At 30.9% G+C, this 21,819-nt stretch overlaps 1 protein-coding gene across 4 annotated transcripts in view; it reads right to left on the reverse strand.

Annotated features, from left to right (window-relative positions):
• The window catches only part of LOC148951742 (sorting nexin-14-like), a 245,188-nt gene that overhangs the window by 174,062 nt on the left and 49,307 nt on the right, over positions 1–21,819 (reverse strand). For all 4 annotated transcript variants that reach the window (XM_089088699.1, XM_089088697.1, XM_089088698.1 and 1 more), the window contains one exon: positions 20,339–20,655. In XM_089088699.1, coding sequence (XP_088944825.1) covers positions 20,339–20,655 — 317 coding nt within the window. The remainder of the gene's footprint in view (positions 1–20,338; positions 20,656–21,819) is intronic.

The raw sequence follows: 21,819 nt of genomic DNA on the forward strand, positions 1-21,819 counted from the left end.
GGTTCATTTTGAGTCAACGTGGAAGAAAACAATAATAATAATAATAATAATAATAATAATAATATATTGCAAAAACAGGCTTGCACCTCTATCTACAAACATTTCTACTAATATTTGATATTCTTTTTTTTCAGGTTCATCATGAAAAAAATAAAAAATGAACATGAAAAAAAATGAACTTTGGTTTCAAGTAAGTAAGTTATAAATTATTTCAAAAAGATTGTTCTTAAGCATATGAGTAATATTTGATATTCTTCTTTTTCAGGTTCATTTTGAGTCAACATGGAAGAAAACAAGATTAGTTTCACGCAAGTAAGTTATAAATTATTTCAACAAGGTTGTTCTTAACCATATGACGAATATTTGATATTTTTATTTTTCAGGTTCCTTTTGAGTCAACATGAAAGAAAACAAGATTAGTTTCACGTAAGTAAGTTATAAATTTATTTGAAAAAGATTGTTCTTAACCATATGATTAATATCTGACTTTTTCTTTTTCAGGTTCCCTCTGAGTCAACATGAAAAAAAAAACTTTGATTTCACGTAAGTAAGTTATAAATTATTTCAAAACGATTTTAAGCATATGAATAATATTTGATATTTTTCTTTTTCATTTTCCTTCTGAATCAACATGAAAAAAAAACGACTTTGGTTTCACGTAAGTAAGTTATAGTTTATTTCAAAAAGATTGTTCTTTAGCAGGTGACCAATATTTGATATTTTTCTCTTTCAGGTTCCTTCTGAGTCAACATGGAAGAAAACAAAATTAGTTTCACGTAAGTAAGTTATAAATTATTTGAAAAAGATTGTTCTTAACCATATGACTAACATTGGATAACTTTCTTTTTCAGGTTCCCTCTTAGGCAACATGAAAAAAAACAACTTTGATTTCACGTAAGTAAGTTATAAATTATTTCAAAAAGATTGTTCTTTAGCATATGACTAATATTTGATATTTTCTCTTTCAGGTTCGTTCTGAGTCAACATGGAAGAAAACAAGATTAGTTTCACGTAATTATGTTCTATATTATTTGAAAAAGACTGTTCTTAACTATATGACTAATATTTGATATTTTTCTTTTTCAGGTACCCTCTGAATCAACATGGAAAAAACAAGATTAGTTTCACGTAAGTAAGTTATAAATTATTTGAAAAAGATTGTGCTGAACCATTTGACTAATATTTGATATTTTTTCAGGTAAAAAAAAGGCCAGGTCCCTCTGAGTCAACATGAAACAAACTTTGATTTCCCGTAAGTAAGTTATAAATTATTTCTAAAAGATTGTTCTTGAGCATGTGACTAATATTTGATATTTTTCTTTTTCTGGTTCCCTCTGAATCAACATGAAAAAAAATTTTGGTTTCACGTAAGTAAGTTATAAATTATTTCAAAAAGATTGTTCTTAAGCATAAGATAAATATTTGACATTTTTCTCTTTCAGGTTCCTTCTTAGTGAACATGGAAGAAAACAAAATTAGTTTCGCGTAAGTAAGTTATAAATTATTTGAAAACGATTGTTCTTAACCATATGACTAATATTGTATATTTTCTTTTTCAGGTTCCCTCTGAAACAACATGAAAAAAAACAACTCTGATTTCACGTAAGTAAGTTATAAATTATTTCAAAAGCTTGTTTTTAAGCAAATGACTAATATTTGATATTTTTCTTTTTCAGGTTCCTTTTGAGTCAACATTGAAGAAAAAAAATTAGTTTCGCGTAAGTAAGTTATAAATTATTTCAAAAAGATTGTTCTTAAGCATAAGACTAATATTTGATATTTTTCTTTTTCAGGTTCCCTCTGAGTCAACATAAAAAAAACTTTGGTTTCACGTAAGTATGTTATAGATTATTCAGAAAAGATTGTTCTTAAGCATATGACTAATATTTGATATTTTTCTCTTTCAGGTTCATTCTGAGTCAACATGGAAGAAAACAAGATTAGTTTCACGTAAGTAAATTATAAATTAATTGTAAAAGATAGCTCTAAACCATATGACTAATATTGGATATCTTTCTTTTTAAGGTTCCCTCTGAATCAACATGAAAAAAAAAATCAACTTTGATTTCACGTAAGTAAGTTATAAATTATTTCAAAAAGATTGTTCTTTAGCATATGACTAATATTTGGTCTTTTTCAGGTTCTTTCTGAGTCAACATGGAAGAAAACAAGATTAGTTTCACGTATGTAAATTGTAAATTATTTGAAAGATTGTTCTTAATCATATGACTAATATTTGATATTTTTCTTTTTCAGGGTCCCTCTGAGTCAACATGAAAAAAAATTGGTTTAACGTAAGTAAGTTATAAATTATTTTAAAAAAATTGTTCTTAAGCATATGACTAATATTTGATATTTTTCTTTTTCAGGTTCATTCTGAGTTAACATGGAAGGAAACAAGATTAGTTTCAAGTAAGTAAGTTATAAATTGTTTGAAAAAGATTTTTCTTAAACATATAACTAATATTCGATATTTTTCTTTTTCGGGTTCTTCCTGAGTCAACATGGAAGAAAACAAGATTAGTTTCACGTAAGTAAATTATAAATTATTTGAAAAAGATATTTCTCAAAAATATCTGAAAAAGATCAGATATTTGAAATTGATATTTCTCTTTTTCAGGTTCCCTCTGAATCAACATGAAAAAAAAACTTTGGTTTCACGTAAGTAAGTTATAAATTATTTCAAAAAGATTGTTTTTAAGCATATGACCAATATTTGATATATTTCCCGTTCATGTTCCTTCTGAGTCAACATGGAAGAAAACAATATTAGTTTCACGTAAGTAAGTTATAAATTATTTGAAAGATTGTTCTTAACCATATGACTAATATTTGATATTTTTCTTTTCCAACTTCCCTTTGAGTTAGAATGGAAGAAAACAAAGTTAAGTTCACGTAAGTAAGTTATAATTTGTTTGAAAGAGATTGTTCTTAAGCGTAAGACTAATATTTAATATTTTTCTTATTCAGGTTCCCTCAAAGTAAACATGGAAGAAAACAGCTTTAGTTCCTCGTACGTAAGTTATAATTTATTTTAAAAAGGTTGTATTTAATCATATGACTAATATTTGATATTTTTCTTATTCAGGTTCCTTCTGAGTAAAAATATAAGAATACAACTCTAATGTCACGTACGTAAGTTATAATTATTTTAAAAAGGTTGTACTTAATCATATAACTAATATTTTTCGGAAAAAACTATGATTGTTATAAATAACAATCATAAGAAAAAACATACAACAAGTAAAAATATAAATGAATAAATAGATCTTAAAGCGAGTAATGCTTAGATTGAATATGAAAATCAAGCTTATAACGAAAAAAATTTGCTATTGAAAGATAAATGAAACTTAAAACGAACAGAAATTAAATAAACATTCAATGCAAACAAACATACAATAAACATTAATGTACATGAATTAATAAATCTTAAAACGAGTGAAACTTAAATTGACTATGCAAATCAAGCTTGAAACGAATAAAAATCACTACAAACAATAATTTGGGTATCACCTCTTTCTCTCAATGTAAAAGTCTAAAACCTACTGCGTCATTGGCGCTTTACTGAAAACCAATGTTATTACAAATATTTTCTTTTGTACTTAAGATTGAAAATAAACATTAAAATTATAGTAAAATTTTGAACTGATGAGCTTCCAGTAATTAATATCGTTATAGATCAAATATTTAGTTTAATTTATTAGTTCTTTCTAAAGTTGTTCAAGACAAATATAGTTTCACTACAAACAAGAATTTGGATACTGCCCCCTTCCTTAACTGTAAATAAAAACCAAAAACCTACTGCGTCATTGGCGCTTCACTGAAAACGAATTTTATTACAAATATTTTCTTTTCCAGTTCTTTCAGCATTGAAAATAAAAATAAAATTAGAGTGAAATAAATTGGTGAACCGATGGATCTTTCAACAACTAATATCATTATATATCAAATATTAAATTTGATGTTGTTTCTACTTTCCAATACTGTTCAAGACGCATATAGCTTCCCTATGCCATCCCAAGGCCAGGACATAATTTACATTTTACTGAAAAAAATACAAATGAATGTGCATTGTCAGTTTAATATACAAATAAATGTTATAAATTTCAGTAAGTTATAAATTATTTGAAAAAGATTGTTCTTAAGCATATGAATAGTATTTACTATTTTTATTTTTTCGATTCCCTCTGAGTCAACATGAAAGAAAACAGCATTAGTTTCACGTAACTAAGTTATAAATTATTTGAAAAAGATTGTTCTAAAGCATATGACCAATATTTGATATGTGTTTATCAGTTTCCCGTTGAGTCAACATGGAAGAAAACAACTTCAATTTCATGTAAGTTATAAATTTTTTGAAAAAGATTATTCTTAAGCATATGACTAATATTTGATATTTTTCTTTTTCAGGTTCCCTCTGAGTCAACATGCAAGAAAACAACTTTATTTTCAAGTAAGTAAGTTATATTTTGTTTGAAAAAGATTGTTCTTAAGCGTAAGACTAATATTTAATATTTTTCTTATTCAGGTTCCCTCAAAGTAAACATGGAAGAAAATAACCTTAGTTTCTCGTACGTAAGTTATAGATTATTTTAAAAACGTTGTACTTAATCATACGACTAATATTTGATATTTTTCTTATTCGGGTTCCTTCTGAGTCAACATGGAAGAAAACAACTTTAATCTCACATACGTAAGTTATAGATTATTTGAAAAAGGTTGTACTTAATCATATGACTAATATTTTAAGGAAAAAACTTTCCAAAAAATAAGTTTGTCGGAAAGACATGGAATAAAACAAGTTTAGTTTCATGCAAGTAAGTTATAAATTATTTTAAAAAAAAATTTCTTAAGCATATGATTAATATTTGATATTTTTCTTTTTCAGGTTCCCTCTAAGTCAACATGGAATAAACAAGTTTAGTTTCACGCAAGTAAATTACAAACTATTTCAAAAAGATTATTCTTAAGCATATAACAAATATTTGATATTTTTTCTTTTTCACGTTCCCTCTGAGTCAACATGGAAGAAAACAACTTTAGTGTCACGTAAGTAGCTTAGACATTATCTGGAAAGATTATTATTAAGCATATGACCAATATTTGATATTTTTTCTTTTTCATGTTCCCTCTGAGTCAACATGGAAGAAAATAACTTTAGTGTCACGTAAGTAGGTTAGAAATTATTTGAAAAAGATTGTTCTTAAGCATATGGCTAATACTTGATATTTTCCTTTTTCAGGTTTTCTCTGAGTCAACATGGATGAAAACAACTTATTTTTCAAGTAAGTAAGTTATAATTTATTTCAAAAAGAATGTTCTTGCACACAAGACTAATATTTCATATTTTTTCTTTTTCATGATCTCCCTTAGTTACCACACAAGAAAACAAATTTAGTTTCATGTGAGCAGGTTAGTTATTATTTGAAAAAGATTGTTCTTAAGAATATGACTAATATTGCACATATTACTTTTATAAGTTCTCTTTGAGTCAACATGGAAAAATACAACTTCAGTTTCAAATATGTAAGCTATACAGTATTTCAAAAAGAAGGTTCTAAAGTATACGACTAATTTATGATATTTTTTCTTTTTCATGTTCCCTTTGAGACAACATGGAAGAAAACAACTTTACTGTCACGTAAGTAGCTTAGACATTATCTGAAAAGATTGTTCTTAAGCATATGACTAATATTTGTTATTTTCCTTTTTCAGTATCACTCTGGGTCAACATTGAATAAAACAACTATAATGTCACGTCAGTAGGTTATAAATTATTTAAGAAATATTGTTCTTAAGAATATGACTAATGTTTGATATTTTTCTTTTTCAGGTTCCCTCTGAGTAAACATGTAATAAAACAAGTTTAGTTTCACGCAAGTGAATTACAAATTATTTCAAAAAGATTACTCTTAAGCATATAACTAATATTTGATATTTTTCTTTTTCAAAATTACCTCTGAGTCAACATGGAAGAAAACAACTTTAGTCTCACGTAAGTAGCTTAGACATTATCTGGAAAGATTGTTATTAAGCATATGACCAACATTTGATATTTTTCTTTTTCAGGTTCCACCTGAGACAACATGGAAGAAAATAACTTTAGTGTCATGTAAGTAAGTTATAGATTATTTAAAAAAGATTGTTCTTAAGCAAATGACTAATATTTGATATTTTTCTTTTACAGGTTTTCTCTGAGTTAACATGGAAGAAAACAACTTTATTTTCATGTAAGTAAGTTATAAATTATTTGAAAAAGATTGTTCTAAGCATATGATTAATATTTTATATTTTTTCTTTTTCATGCTCCCTTTGAGACAACATGGAAGAAAACAACTTTCGTGTCACAGAAATAGGTTAGAAATTATTTGAAAAAGATTGTTCTTAAGCATATTGCTAATATTTTATATTTTTCTTTTTCACGTTCCCTCTTAGTCAACATGGAAGAAAATAACTTTTTTGTCACGTAATTAGGTTAGAAATTATTTGAAAAAGATTGTTCTTAAGCATATTGCTAATATTTCATATTTTTCTTTTTCATGTTCCATCTGAGTCAACATCGAAGAAAACAACTTAAATCTTACGTAAGTAAGTTTAAAGTTGTAAGTTAAAACTTTACTTACTCTTTTCAATTAAGTAAGTTACAAATTATTTAAAAAAGATTGTTCTTAAGCATATGACTAATGTTTGATATTTTTCTTTTTCAGGGCCTCTTTGAGTAAGCATGGAAAAAAAAACTTTAGTTTCACGTAAGTGAATTACAAATTATTTCAAAAAGATTACTCTTAAGCATATAACTAATATTTGATATTTTTCTTTTTCAAAATTACCTCTGAGTCAACATGGAAGAAAACAACTTTAGTCTCACGTAAGTAGCTTAGACATTATCTGGAAAGATTGTTATTAAGCATATGACCAACATTTGATATTTTTCTTTTTCAGGTTCCATCTGAGACAACATGGAAGAAAATAACTTTAGTGTCACGTAAGTAGGTTATAAATTATTTAAAAAAGATTTTTCTTAAGCATATGACTAAAAGTTGATATTTTCCATTTTGAGGTTTTCTCTGAGTCAACATGGATGAAAACAACTTTAGTTTCAAGTAAGTAAGTTATAAATTATTTCAAATAGATTGTTCTTAAGCATATGACTAATATTTGATATTTTTTCTTTTTCAGGTTCCCTCTGAGTCAACATGCAAGAAAATAGCTTTAGTGTCACAGAAGTAGGTTAGTAATTATTTCAAAAAGATTGTTTTTAAGCATATTGCTAATATTTAATATTTTTCTTTTTCAGGTTCCATCTGGGTCAACATCGCAGAAAACAACTTTAGTCTTACGTAAGTAAGTTTAAAGTTGTAAGTTACAACTTTACTTACTCTTTTCAATTAAGTAAGTTACAAATTATTTAAAAAAGATTGTTCTTAAGCATATGACTAATGTTTGATATTTTTCTTTTTCAGGTTCCCTCTGAGTCAACATGGAAGAAAACAACTTTAGTGTCACGTAAGTAGGCTAGAAATTATTTGAAACCGATTGTTCTTAAGCATATGTCTAATATTTTATTTTTTCTTTTTCATGTTCCTTCTGAGTCAACATCCAAGAGATCAATTTTAATCTTACGTAAGTAAGTTATAAATTAATTGAAATAGATTATTCTTAAGCTTATGACTAATATTTGATATTTTTCTTTTTCAAGTTCCCTCTGAGTCAATATGGAAGAAAACAACTTTAGTTGTACGTAAGTAGGTTGGGAATTATTTCAAAAAGATTGTTCTTTAACATATGACCAATATTTGGTATTTTTCTCTTTCAGGTTCCTTCTGAGTCAACATGGAAGAAAACAAAATTAGTTTTCACGTAAGTAAGTTATAAATTAACTGTAAAAGATAGTTCTTAACCATATGACTAATATTGGATATCTTTCTTTTTAAGTTCCCTCTGAGTCAACATGAAAAAAAAACTTTGATTTCACGTAAGTTATAAATTATTTCAAAAAGATTGTTCTTTAGCATATGACTAATATTTGATATTTTTCTTTTTCAGGTTCCCTCTGAGTCAAAATGAAAAAAAAACTTTGATTTAGCGTACGTAAGTTATAAACTATTTCAAAAAGATTGTTCTTAAGCATATGACTAATTTTTGATATTTTCTCTTTCAGGTTCCTTCTGAGTCAACGTGGAAGAAAACAACTTTATTTTCAGATATGTAAGCTATAAACTATTTGAAAAATACTGTTCTTAAGCATATGACTAATATTTGATTTTTTTTTTTCTTTTCAGGTTCCCTCTGAGTCAACATGAAGAAAAAACTTTGAGTTCACGTAAGTAAGTTATAAATTATTTCAAAACTACTGTTCTTAACCATATTCCTAATATTTTATATTTTTCTTTTTCAGGTTCCCTCTAAGTCAACATGAAAAAAAAACAACTTTGATTTCACGTAAGTAAGTTATGAATTATTTCAAAAAAATTGTTCTTAAGCATATAACTAATATTTTATATTTTTCTTTTTCAGGTTCCCTATGAGTCAACATAGAAAAAAAAACTTTGAGCTCACATGAGTAAATCATCAATTATTTCAAATCGATTGTTCTTAACCATATGACTAATATTCGATATTTTGCTTTTTCAGGTTCCCTCTGAGTCAACAAAGAAGAAAACAAAATTAGTTTCACATAATTAATTTATAAACTATTTGAAAAACACTGTTCTTAACCATATGACTAACATTGGATATCTTTCTTTTTCAGGTTCCCTTTGAGTCAAAATGGAAGAAAAACAACTTTGATTTCACGTAAATAACTTATAAACTATTTCAAAAATATTGTTCTTAAGCATAAGACTAATATTTGATATTTTTCTTTTTCAGGTTCTCTCTGAGTCAACATGAAAAAAAACTGTAGTTTCACGTAAGTAAGTAATAAATTATTTAAAAAAAACTGTTCTTAATCATATGACTAATATTTGATATTTTTCTTCTTCAGGTTCCCTCAGAGTAAACATGAAACAAAACAACTTTATTTTCAAGTAAGTAAGTATTATTTTATTTGAAAAATATTGTTCTTAAGCATATGACTAAATATTTGATATTTTTCTTGTTCAGGTTCCCTCAAAGTCAACATGGAAGAAAACAACCTTAGTTTCTCGTACGTAAGTTATAAATTATTTTAAAAAGGTTGTACTTAATCATACGACTAATGTTTGACATTTTTCTTATTCAGGTACCTTCTGAATCAACATGGAAGAAAACAACTTTAATTTTACGTACGTAAGTTACAATTATTTTAAAAAGGTTGTACTTAATCATATGACTAATATTTTTCGGAAAAAAACTTTCGAAAAACTAAGTTTTTCGGAAAGACATGGAATAAAACAAGTTTAGTTTCATGCAAGTAAGTTATAAATTATTTCAAAAAGATTGTTCTTAAGCAAATGTTTAATATTTGATATTTTTCTCTTTCGGGTTCCCTCTGAGACAACATGGAAGAAAACAACTTTGGTGTCACGTAAGTAGGTTAGAAATTATTTGAAAAAGATTGTTCTTAAGCATATGGCTAATATTTGATATTTTTCTTTTTCAGGTTCCCTCTGAGTCAACATGGAATAAACAACTCTAGTTTCACGCAAGTGAGTTATAAATTATTTCAAAAAGATTGCTGTTAATCATATGACTTGTATTTTATATTTTTCTTTTTCAGGTTCCCTCTAAGTCACCATAGAAGAAAACAACTTTAGTGTCACGTAAGAAGGTTAAAAATTATTTGAAAACTTTTGTTCTTAAGCATATGACTAATATTTTATAATAAAATAGACATTTATAAATAATTACATAATAAAATAAACATTAAAATTATTATAAAATTTTGAACTGCTGAGCTTTCAGTAATGAATATCGTTATAGATCAAATATTCAGTTTAATTTATTAGTTCTCTCTAAAGTTGTTGAAGACAAATATAGTTTCACTACAAACAAGAATTTGGATACTGCCCCTTCCTTAACTGTAAATAAAAACCAAAAGCCTACTGCGTCATTGGCGCTTCACTGAAAACGAATTATATTAAAAATATTTTCTTTCTCAGTTCTTTCAGTATTGAAAATAAAAATAAAATTAGAGCGAAATAAATTATTGAACTGGTGGATCTTTCAACAACTAAATAAATTAATATACATATAAATGTTATAAATTTCAGTAAGTTATAAATTATTTGAAAAAGATTGTTCTTAAGGATATGAATAGTATTTAATATTTTTCTTTTTCCGGTTCCCTCTTTGTCAACATGAAAGAAAACATCATTAGTTTCACGTAACTAACTTATAAATTGTTGAAAAAGATTTTTCTTAAGCATATGACCAATATTTGAAATTTTTTTTTATCAGATTCTCTTTGAGCCAACATGGAAGAAAACAACTTCAATTCCATCTAAGTAAGTTATAAATTTTTTGAAAAAGATTATTCTTAAGCATATGACTAATTTTTGATATTTTTCTTTTTCAGACTCCCTCTCAGTCAACATGCAAGAAAACAACTTTATTTTCAAATAAGTAAGTTATATTTCATTTGAAAAAGATTGTTCTTAAGTGTATGACTAAATATTTGATATTTTTCTTATTCAGGTTCCCTCAAAGTCAACATGGAAGTAATTAATAAAAATAAAATTAGAGTGAAATAAATTATTGAACTGATGGATCTTTCAACAACTAACATAATTATATATCAAATATTAAATTTGATATTGTTTATACTTTCCAAGACTGTTCAAGACGCATATAGTTTCTCTATGCCATCCCAAGGCCAGAACATAACTTGCACTTAACTGAAAGAAACACAAATGAATGTGAAAGAAACACAAATGTTAATATTATTTGATTTATTAAAGTTATAAAAGTAAAAACATTTATATTTTTCAGTAAAGTGCAAATTATGTTCTGGCCTTGGGAAGGCATAGGGGTTTTGAGCCCTACTCATGTTAATATCTGCTCCTTTTGAGTTTGACTCGGTTATTTATTGTAATTTCTGTTCGTTTTGGGTTTCATTTATTTATTGATGCTGATTTGTGGTAGTTTCACACTTGGCAGATTTTTTATTTTATTTTTTACTTTTTTACTTTACTTTTTTTGAAAAACTTATTTTGTGGAAAAAGTTTTTTTTAATTAATTATCAATTTCATGATGGTCTGAAGGTCATTAGGTCTATGTTAAAATCGCCAAGGATCATGAATGGAATACGCAGACTTGAAAGATAAACCAGCATAATTTACAATCTATTTATGAAAGTAACCTTACTAGAAGAAGGAGGGCGGTATAATACTACAATTAAAATTTTTACATTATTAGGCAAAAAACATTCAACTACACAACATGCAAAATTCCTTTCAATATTAAAGTGTAAAAAATCATCTCTCATTCGTGCAGGAATATAAGTTTTAATCAAAACAGCTAAACTACCATTATTTTGCTGTGCTCTATTACTATAAAAAAAAATTGGTATTCTTTTACATCAATTTTATTTGCAGAATTTCCATTTAGGAAAGTCTCATAAAGGCCTAAAATATCAGTAACCGAATCAGATAAAAACTTCTCAATCACACCCCGTCCGCTCACTCATCCCCGAAAATTCCAGAACAATATCGTCTTAAAATACGAATTTTTTGAGTTATTTCATTAGAAAATACATATTTATTTGGTTAAATATTAAAAGAATATGAAATATCATTAATATTATGAGCTAAACGAGCTTGAAAAACCGAATTGAATAAAACTGACCTTCTAATTCTTGTAACCTTGATAACGGGATTTCATTCAAATCACTATCCACTGTCATAATTTAGTGCCACGCGAAAAGACAGCCTCCTAGTTTCCTCCCCCAAGAAACGAAAAACGTTAAAAATCACACTGAATGGGCTTTTTCTCACGGAAAACACCCTCAAACTCTGCTGTGAGCCATAATAAAGTAAATCACACCTAGACATTGATAAAAGATATGCCTTTTGATAACCTGTACATTTATATAGTTCTTGAAATTTCAATCCTAATACTCTTAGCCTTAAAAGTAGTTACGATAGAAGTAGTAGTTGGAGCAATAGTAGTAGTAGTAATTATAGCAGTGGTAGTAGTATTAGTCGTAGTTTGCACATATTCCCTTTGGTCAATTGATCTTGTCCTTTAAGCATTCTCTTCTCGTTCCAACTGGATACACAAATCAATTTTTAAGATATGCTCTTTTGACAATCTAACTGCACATTTGTCTTTAGTCACTTGATTATCAAGTTAGTATTTTGTCATATAAATATCTTAGTAATTTACTTCTCTCTTCTTTCGAAAATGTTTTTTTCGATAAATAGTGATCTCGATAGTCATGATACACAAGGAGCATCGAAGCTAGTACATATATTTAGAAATACGAGTTTTTTTTAGCCTTTTTTGTGATAAGAAAATTTGCTCTCAGCGTATGGATATAATACCGGTTGCAATACGAAATGCAAGTCAACCTTCAAGGCCACAATCAAAAGATTTTTCCTTGCAAAAGAATAGAATTGATGTATGTGTTTTATGTAAGTAGGATGGTTGGTGTGTATGTGTGGATTTAGTATTATTACCTTGTGGAATAATATAAAATAGTATATTTTAAAATATCTAGAATAGAAGATTTGCTGCCAACAAGTCCTTAGGGATTTTTAGCAGGTGCAGCAAAAAAAAACCCGTATTTATTTATTTTATTTTTGTCAAATGAAATTATCTATCTTTCTCTTATCTATCTATCTCTCTTGTTAGTTCGAATTTTCCATCAATATTCTCTCAAGTTTTATCTTCATAGACTTAGCCTTAATAGTACTAGTATTAGAGAAGTTGCGTAGTAGAAGCAGTTGCAGTGTTAGTGTTTTATTAGTAGTAATAGTAACAGTAGTACCAGCAGTATTAACATTAGTAGTAGCATGTACATCTTGCCTTTTGCTCAGTTGAACATCCCACTCATGATGCCCCGGAACAACTTGACACGGTAAGCCGTTCCAAAAATATTGCTGATGTGCAGTTTTGACCCCCTTTTGACGCCCTTTCTATCTTAATACTCTAAGCCTTACAAGTTGTTACAATTGAAATAGTAGTTGCAATAGTAGCATTAGTAAAAATAGCATTGGTAGTAGTGTTAGTAGTGGCATGCATATATTATTTTTTGTCAATTGATCTTCCGCTTCAAGTATTCTCTGAAAGTTCCAACTGAATACCCAAATCTATTCTTGAGATACTCCCTTTTGACAATCTGCATGTACATATTGTATTTTGATTTAGTTCAATTTCCCCCTCAGTATTCTGTCAAAGTTTCACCTTTATACGCGTAGCCTAAATTGTATTAGTGTCATAGTAGTAGTGGTGGTATTAGGAACAGTTGTAGCAGCTGTATTAATAGCAGTAGTAGCAGGTTAATTTTGCCTTTTGGTCAACTGAACATCCCATTCATGATACACCTGAAATTTCCTCTTGATACGATAAGCCATTCCAAAAAATTGCATATACGCCCGTATCAGCAATCTGTAACCATTTCCAAACGCATAAATGCTGAACCTTTCAAGAATGCTGAAAAACTAGATGTCTCAAAACTTTGTTTGGATGTTTGTTTTGGGAAATGATGGGCGTCAGGGGGGGGGGCTGGTTGCTCTCAAACCACATTGAATCTTAAAATGGTACATCAAATTCCAATTTCAAATCTATTGAGCCCCATGTGAAGTTTATACGACCAACCATTCCATAAAAATTTTATATAACCCCAGGACATAACTTACAACCATTGCCCCAGGGCTCTGGGGGATCATGGGGGAGCCTGAAGGCATTGTTATATGTTCATTGGACTATTTTGAACAAAATAACTATCTCAAAATTTCAATCAGAAGCGTTCGGTGAAAAGAAAGGTGGTCAGGGGGGAGTTTGTTGCTCTCATCACTTTTTACTCTTAAAAGGGAACTAGAACTTCCAATTTTCAACCAAATAAGCCTACTCTAAAGTTTATACAACCATCCCTTTCATACTACTACTACTACTACTACTAACAACTCACCGCAGCACCAAGCCGCCTGAGGCCAACACAGCTTCTCACGCTCCTCCTCCACCCCAATCTATTCAAAGACTCCCTTTTTACACCCGCCCACGAAGTTCCCATCTCCTTTAAATCTTTCTTTATGACGTCCTCCCACGCCCAGACGGGGAAGACCTGCTTTCCGTTTAGCCCTAGATGGTTGGCCGAAAAGAACAATCTTCGGCAATCTGTCATCCTTCATCCGCACAACGTGCCCTAGCCACCTCAACCTTTCTTTCATTATAGCCATAGAGAGCGGTATTGAACCACATTTTGCATAGCCTATTGTTTGAAATACGGTCAGTCAGCCGGGTACCCAAAACAAACCTTATGCAATTTCTCTGGAAAACATCTAGCAAATCTTCATCCGCTTTTCGGAGCGTCCATGCTTCAGAGCCATATTTGACCACTGTCATCACTGTAGCTTATAATATTCTAATCTTGGTTTGCAGACTTATCTTCCTATTCTTCCAGAGTTCTTTTAACTTTTAAAAAACACCCTGAGCCTCGGCTATTCTACTTTTAACATCTTCAGTGCTCCCCCCGTCTTTACTAAGAATAATTCCAAGGTAAGTGAAGCTGTCCACCTGATCAATCTTTTCATTACCCAATGTCACTTTTTCATCTTCACTTATTACTAGCCTTACTGACTTAGTCTTCTTAACATTAATTTTCAAACCTATTCTAGCACCCTGAAATCGCAAAACCTTTAAAAGTTCATTCATTTTGCTCACACTTTCATCTAGGATGCTTAAATCATCAGCATAATCCAAGTCCAGGAAACTTTTTCCTCCCCATTTGATTACGGGGTCTCTCATTGCCTTTCCTGTGCTCCTTCACACAAAGTACATAAAATAATCCATATAAAAAGGGATAGAGCACAACCCTGCTTAACTCCTGATTTAATACGAAACCAACTGCTAATCTCATTTCCTACCTTAACAGCAGCAGTGTTATTCTCGTACATAGCACTAATCATTTTAACGTATTTGTCTGGTACAAATACCATACAAGGATGAAGCCTTTACTAAAGCTCTTCGATCAGCAGAAATGATCGCTTGCTCATAATCTATCAAACTGAGGGCCAAAGGTGTTTGGAAATTCAGGCATTTTTCAATTAATAGCCTAAGAGTGAAAATTTGGTCGACACATCCTTTACCTTTTTTCAAACCGCACTGTTCTTCTCCTAAAATTTTGCCTATGGCATCTTTCAGTCTAAAAAGTATCATATTACTAAGTAATTTACTACCTACATAGACCAGACTAGTGCCTCGATAACTACCACACTCACTTTTATCACATTTCTTATAAAGTGGATTAATTAAGTTTTCCCTAAAATTGTTAGTTCCTTCCCCTTTTTCAAAAATCATTTTCATAATCTTCAGTAAATTATTTCTAACCTAAGAGCCACCATATTTAAGAAACTCACTTTCTACCCAAACAGCACCTGGAGCTTTATTATTCTTTAACCCTTTTAGTACTGTTTCTAATTCCTCCTCACAAAACAAATCTTCCTTCACATCCAATGTATCATAATCTTTTTCATTTTCCTCTATATGTTTTCCTGCAACTCTATCTCGGTTGAGCAAATTCTCAAAAAATTCAGCCCATCTCTCTTTAATTTTTTCCTTATCGCTAATTGCGACCCCATTCCTATCTTTAACTGGGCCAAGTCCGGATTGACTACTCCCTCTCAATTTGTTAACGTGCCAGTACAATATTTTACTATTATGCCGTCTAGCTGCATCTTCCAGATCCTCGGCAATTTTATCCATTGCCTCCACTTCACACCTCCTTAGTTCATATTTTAATGCTTTCTCCACTTTCTTTACATTTCTTTTGTTTTCATACGATCTGTCACTCAGATAATTCTTGTATAAATCCTTTCTCCTTTCTATTAAACATAAAGCTTTTTCACTAATATTCTTAGCTGCAGTTCTAGCTTTCTTCCCTAATACACCTTCAGCAACTTCAAAAATTGTTTTCCTTAATTTATTCCATCCATCTCCTACTTTGTCAAATTTTAAAATCTTCAGTTTAATACTCAACTGTTCCTGGAAAGTTTCTCTCAAATTCTCATCCTGGAGTCTACCAACATCATAACTTCCCGGGAGGTAGTTACCCTTCCAAAATGTCAACTTTAAAATTAACCCTTGACACTACTGGATGGTGATCTTTATTCTTAACATAAATTGTGGCCCTCCTGTATACCCCAATATTTTGTATTGATCTTGCCAATCTTTGGTTTACAGTAACATAATAAAAAAGGTCTGCTGTCTTGCCATCATATGAATGCCATGTTAACTTACGAGTCATTTAATGACCAAACACCGTAATGGATATAACAAGATTGTTATACCTACAAAATTGCAAAGGCCTTTTCTCGTTGCTACTTCCCTTTCCTGTATTAAGTTTGCCTAGGGAAGGTTATCCTCAACCTATATTTCTACCAACCTGGGTATCGTAAATTCACAGTAAAAACATAATATACCAACCTGCAGTCCGGCTTATACTATCCTGTGCTGGCAGGTGGAACCAATCTGAGTTACTAGTGTCTTCGTCAATCGGTTCTACGGGGGCGTATACTACTATAACTGATACCCTGAACTTTTTAGTCATAAAATGAACAATTAGTATTCTATTATTAACACCTTCCCAGCCTAAACAAGACTTAGCAGCTTCCTTATTCATCATGAGCCCTACTCCCTGTCTATATACCCCATCCTTCGTGCCTGAGTAAACGAATTCTATATAACCTAGTTTCATGCTTCTTAGTCCTGCGATATGAGTTTCTCAAAGTCCTAAAAAGTAGAGCTCGAATCGTATGAATTCATCAGTCAAAATGTTGATACGATACTCATTTTTAAACGTCGTTATATCCAAGTTCCAATTTTCATGTTCTTTAAATTATTAAAATTATTTTCGCCCCCGGAAAAGCAATGATCCCGGAGACCTGTGCAGGACGTGGATCACATATCTTCTCGAATGTACACCAAAATGCTTAAGCTGGCTTATAACCGGACAGAAAGAAGTCCCTGGGACATCCATCAATGGAGGTTTTGTCCAATCCTGGGCCCATCTTGGTTACAACATGGTTTTTAACACTTGGCGATGCTCTTCTATCAACAAGAGTCGAAATCCTGCACTGACAATCTCAAGCCTATTACCTCCGACTCATTATATATTATATATTATATATTAAGAGGTTTTTCAGCCCAAATACGCCCATCAAAACAAACCAAGCCCAGAAGAATTGTCCATTAGTTAGAATCCCGTGCGAATGCTGTGTCGTTTACTAGGCTATAATTTCCTCGAGGGGCGCCACTCCTCAAGTGGGAAGAGAGTTGACCGCAAGGTCCCCAGTCTTGCAGGTACCCCGAAAAGGTCGAGGCAGATTTTTGTAGAGGCCGTTGTCCATAGATCTGGATCTTAGGCCCTGCCACAGTTGTACTCCTATAGAGGATCCTCCCGCGATGGTGTTCTTCATCACCATGCAATTTAACCCATTACTGGGAGAAGTTTTGCAACTCATGGGACTTGTGGACAAACCAGTGGGCCCTTTTGAATGTAAATTTCATTGGCCATATTCCTTCTCCGCCTGTTTTTATGACCCCAGTCAAAGGTTCCCCAGTTTCTATTATGATCCCCTAGGGACAAGGTCCCCCTTGGTCCGTGCCTCCTATGGAGGTACCCTACATATCTTTAGAGAGATCTCCTATCGCCACCTGAGGACACACTGAATGGCCTGGGGGAGGCCAGGAACACAAAAGATGAAATTAATTAAAAGTGTTATGTTTCCTTTAAACATGGAAATTGTATAGTTTTCTGTATAACCTGTTAGTTATCAAATTATTATAGGGACCTATGAACAAAGTTATACAGTAAACTTTTTGGTTTTCTTATTTAATATTACTAAACATTGCTTTGTAAAACAAATGTTTAGCCGACTTTATTGGTCTACTTTATCACTAGCCTGTAAAACTAATGTAAAAACTGATGTGTAGCCTGTCCACCGGGACACAACTTACGACCCTTGCACCCAGACTCTGGGGGTTTGTTTCAACCCCAAAAGCCTTGCTATATGATCTTTGGACTATTTTGAATAAAAGGGCTATCTAACAATTCCTGTTGGATACATTTCGGGAAAACACGACATGTGTGGAGGGAGGGGTAACTGTCCTTTGGTCGCTTTGACTCTTTAAAAGGCCACTAGAACTTCTGACTACCAACCGAATAAGCCCCCTCCAAAGTTTATAGGACTACCTTTCTATACAAACCAGGGCATAACTTACAATATTTTCCCTAAGGGCTGTGGGGGGAGGGGTTGTAATCTTCAAAGACATAATTACTGGACAATTCAACTATGCTGAACAAAATGGCTATCTCAAAATTTGGACTGGATGTATTTGGGGGAAGATTAGCGTGGGGGGAGGGCTGGTTACCCTCCAATAACTTTCGACTATTAAAAAGGGCCCTAGAACTAGCAATTTCAAATTGAATGAGCACATTTTGAAGTTTCTACAACAACTCCTTCTATATAAAGTGCCCTGGTTTAAAAAAAAATACAATGCGCCAACACCGTTCTTTATGCAGTGCTATTGCGCTACCTATGATTAAAAAGGACACTGACCGCCCCATGGACGTTGGCATTCGTTTTCCCATAGATGCTGTAAGGGGGGTCAATCCCCCTCCACCCGTGAAACAAGAAAAAAAACACCCCTCCACCATCGGTGCTAGTAAGCAGGTTAATGCAATATTTTATGTAACAAAAAAGTTTTACAATAAGAAGGGGCCAATCACCCACAGTATTCATATTATAGGCTTAATCAAATATTATATTATAGGCTAGTCCTATTATGGGCTTATTGTAGGCATGTTACAGGCATATTATAGTCCTATTATAGGCATATTATAGGCTTAGTCAAATATTATATTTTAGGCTAGTCCTATTATAGGCTTATTATTCTGCAACATAAAATGACAGAAAGCGGCACTTCACTGTGGCATATTTGAAGCACTTCTTTTTTGCTATTTGAAGAAGGCACTAGATTTTTTAATTTCCGTTGGAATGAGCCCTCTCTTGACCATTGGTTAGATACCCTGAAATCCCTGATCCCTGAAAAATAACACATGTTTGTGATCGCTCGTGGTCACTTGCACCACAAATGAAAACTTCCCCACCGGAATTTCCCTAGCCTACAACCCAATTAAGGAGAACTAGAGCCTCCATCCTGAGCAACAAGGAAAATGCGTTTTTTCGAATGGGTAGCAGTGATGTGTCACATTTTTCTGTTTTCCTTTGTTTTTGTTTTTCCTTTTTTGCAGAAAACAATAACTGTCGACTGTAGTCACTGATTATTAACAAATACAAATTTCTTTAACCGATCTTGGTGGAAAATTGATGTATTCTGTACCATCTTCTCAAAAATGGCAAACATAGATCTCTATTACCATTCTATGTACCATGAACGACTCACTCATATCCACATTCATCAACATTTTGCTAGCTTCAATTACAAATCAAATTCGAACACAATCAAACAAATGGCAGTCACATTTAAAAAATAGATTTGGGAAGATTTGAATCTCTGTTCGTTTTAAGTTTAACTCGAGCATTGACTTTAAACTTTAACTCGTTTTATGATTTATTTATTCATCTATATCAGTAGCCACTATCTTTATGTGATTATTCCTATTGACTTCCGTTTGTTTTAAGTTTTACTTACTCTTCGATAGTACTTTCTGGTCATTTTAAGCTTGAACTATTATAGGACTTTAAATTTCTCAGAATTTGAGGCATAACAGAACCTGGCTGAAAGAAGGGGCGGATCTAGAGCAAAATCTTGGGGGAGGCCCAATGTGACAAGGGCGCGAATGGACAAAATCTTGGGAGGGGGCAATGTGACAAAGGTGCCAATAATTGACCAGATTGACAAATTTATTCAAAAAAATAGTGAAAAGGGAAAATCAAACAGGGACAGAGGGGGCCAGAAAAAATACTCGGGGGGAGGGGTCCCCAGCACCACTGGACCCGCCAGTGAAAAGAATAAAAGATTTTAGGATACACTCAGCTTAATATTAGATGTTACTGATACGACCTGCAAAGAAATGTTTATAATTACGTAGGTGTAGCCAAGCAACATTTTTGGCTGCCGAATCGAGTTCGGTTTCCGAACCGCAATTTGAAGGCTACAAGACGTAGCTAAAAGCTAACAGTTAGTGAACAAATGAAAAAAATTTAAAAATTTAAAATATAGCTCAACTTACCAATGGAATCACAAAAATTCAAAAAAATATCTGCATCTTCTCTTTTAAGAACGTTCCTAAGCAGCTCGCTGTATTTGATATCACTTCTTAACTCCTTCAATGACAAAGCGTAGATCTCTGATCTGTTGACTCCTCCTCTTAAATGAAAAGCTTCTAAAAGATTAACATCATGCGAAGAGTTTTCCGGTAATTCCAAAGATTTGTTTCCAAGAAGAAGGAGAATTAATGCATTTAAGTGGACTGGTTCTGCTGCTATATCAAGAGCCGGCATGAGAACAGAGCGCACCAGAATTTCTCTTAAAAGAGATGAAACAATCCTATAAAAGCAAAATAAAAGACTTAATTCACGTTATTTCATTATTTCAGCTATTCCATAGTTAATTATGCTTAATCAGGCCCTTCTTTTAATATGCCACTTTTCATTCAATTTGTAGTTAAAAAAAAATTTTATGTTTTTTCTATTGCATTTATATAATTTTCTTACCTATGATTTTCTTTTTGATATTCTTGTCTTTTATTAACAAAATTTTTTAATAACTTTCTTTTTTATTTATGAAGCTCTTACGTACATTTATATTATTTTGTTATGTATGATATACATTTTTTAACGTAATCTCTTTAGTTTTTTTTTCTTTTATTTAGATGACCCCCTTATGTACATTTATATTATTTTCTTATGTGTGATTTTCTTGGTCACTTTCTTTTCTTAATATGGTTTCTTAATCATTTTCTTTCTTATTTTTATGGTTCTTTTATGTATATTCATATTATTTTTTTATGTTTGTTTTTCTTGGTGACTTTCTTTTCTTAATATGATTTCTTAATCATTTTATTTTTTATCTATATGCTTCTCTTTTGTACATTTATATTATTTTCTTAAGTATCTTCTTTCTTATGTATTTATATTGTACGCTTTTCTTCTTCTTTCAGGTGGTGGTTATATCAAATTATTGTACAGAAATTAAAATTCCATCACAAAATAAGCTAAGCAGATAAATAGGCTAAGTGAGCCTTGAGTAGCATTAAGGAGCAGGTAAGTCCCCAATTAGCCTGCAGAAATAACACTACTAATCTACATTGATGGTCATAGTCTGTCAAAAACTTTAAATACTGTCAAAAACTCCAGGAAAAAAAAAACATATTTTAGTAGTCATTATGTCACAAATTTTAGTCATTATTTTAGTAGTCACATATTTTAGTAGACATTTTAGTAGTCATATATTTTAGAAAGTCATTATGCAAAATACAAAATACAAAATACAAAATACAAAAATGACAGATCCATTAATAGTGCAACTCATTAGTTTTACAGATACAGATATTTTATTTATGAAATATACATAATACTACAAAATACACCTGCAAACATGCCTGGTGGCATAATTGAGCGCATTAAAAATTACAACAAAATATTAAACACTGTTAATAAATTAAATAAATAAATAAAAAAACAAAAAAAAAAACAAAAAAAAAAAAAAAAA

This window comes from Artemia sp. Qi Xiang Cuo, chromosome 5 (genome assembly GCF_049724085.1).
Source record: "Artemia sp. Qi Xiang Cuo chromosome 5, ASM4972408v1, whole genome shotgun sequence".
Lineage (NCBI taxonomy): Eukaryota > Metazoa > Arthropoda > Branchiopoda > Anostraca > Artemiidae > Artemia > Artemia sp. Qi Xiang Cuo.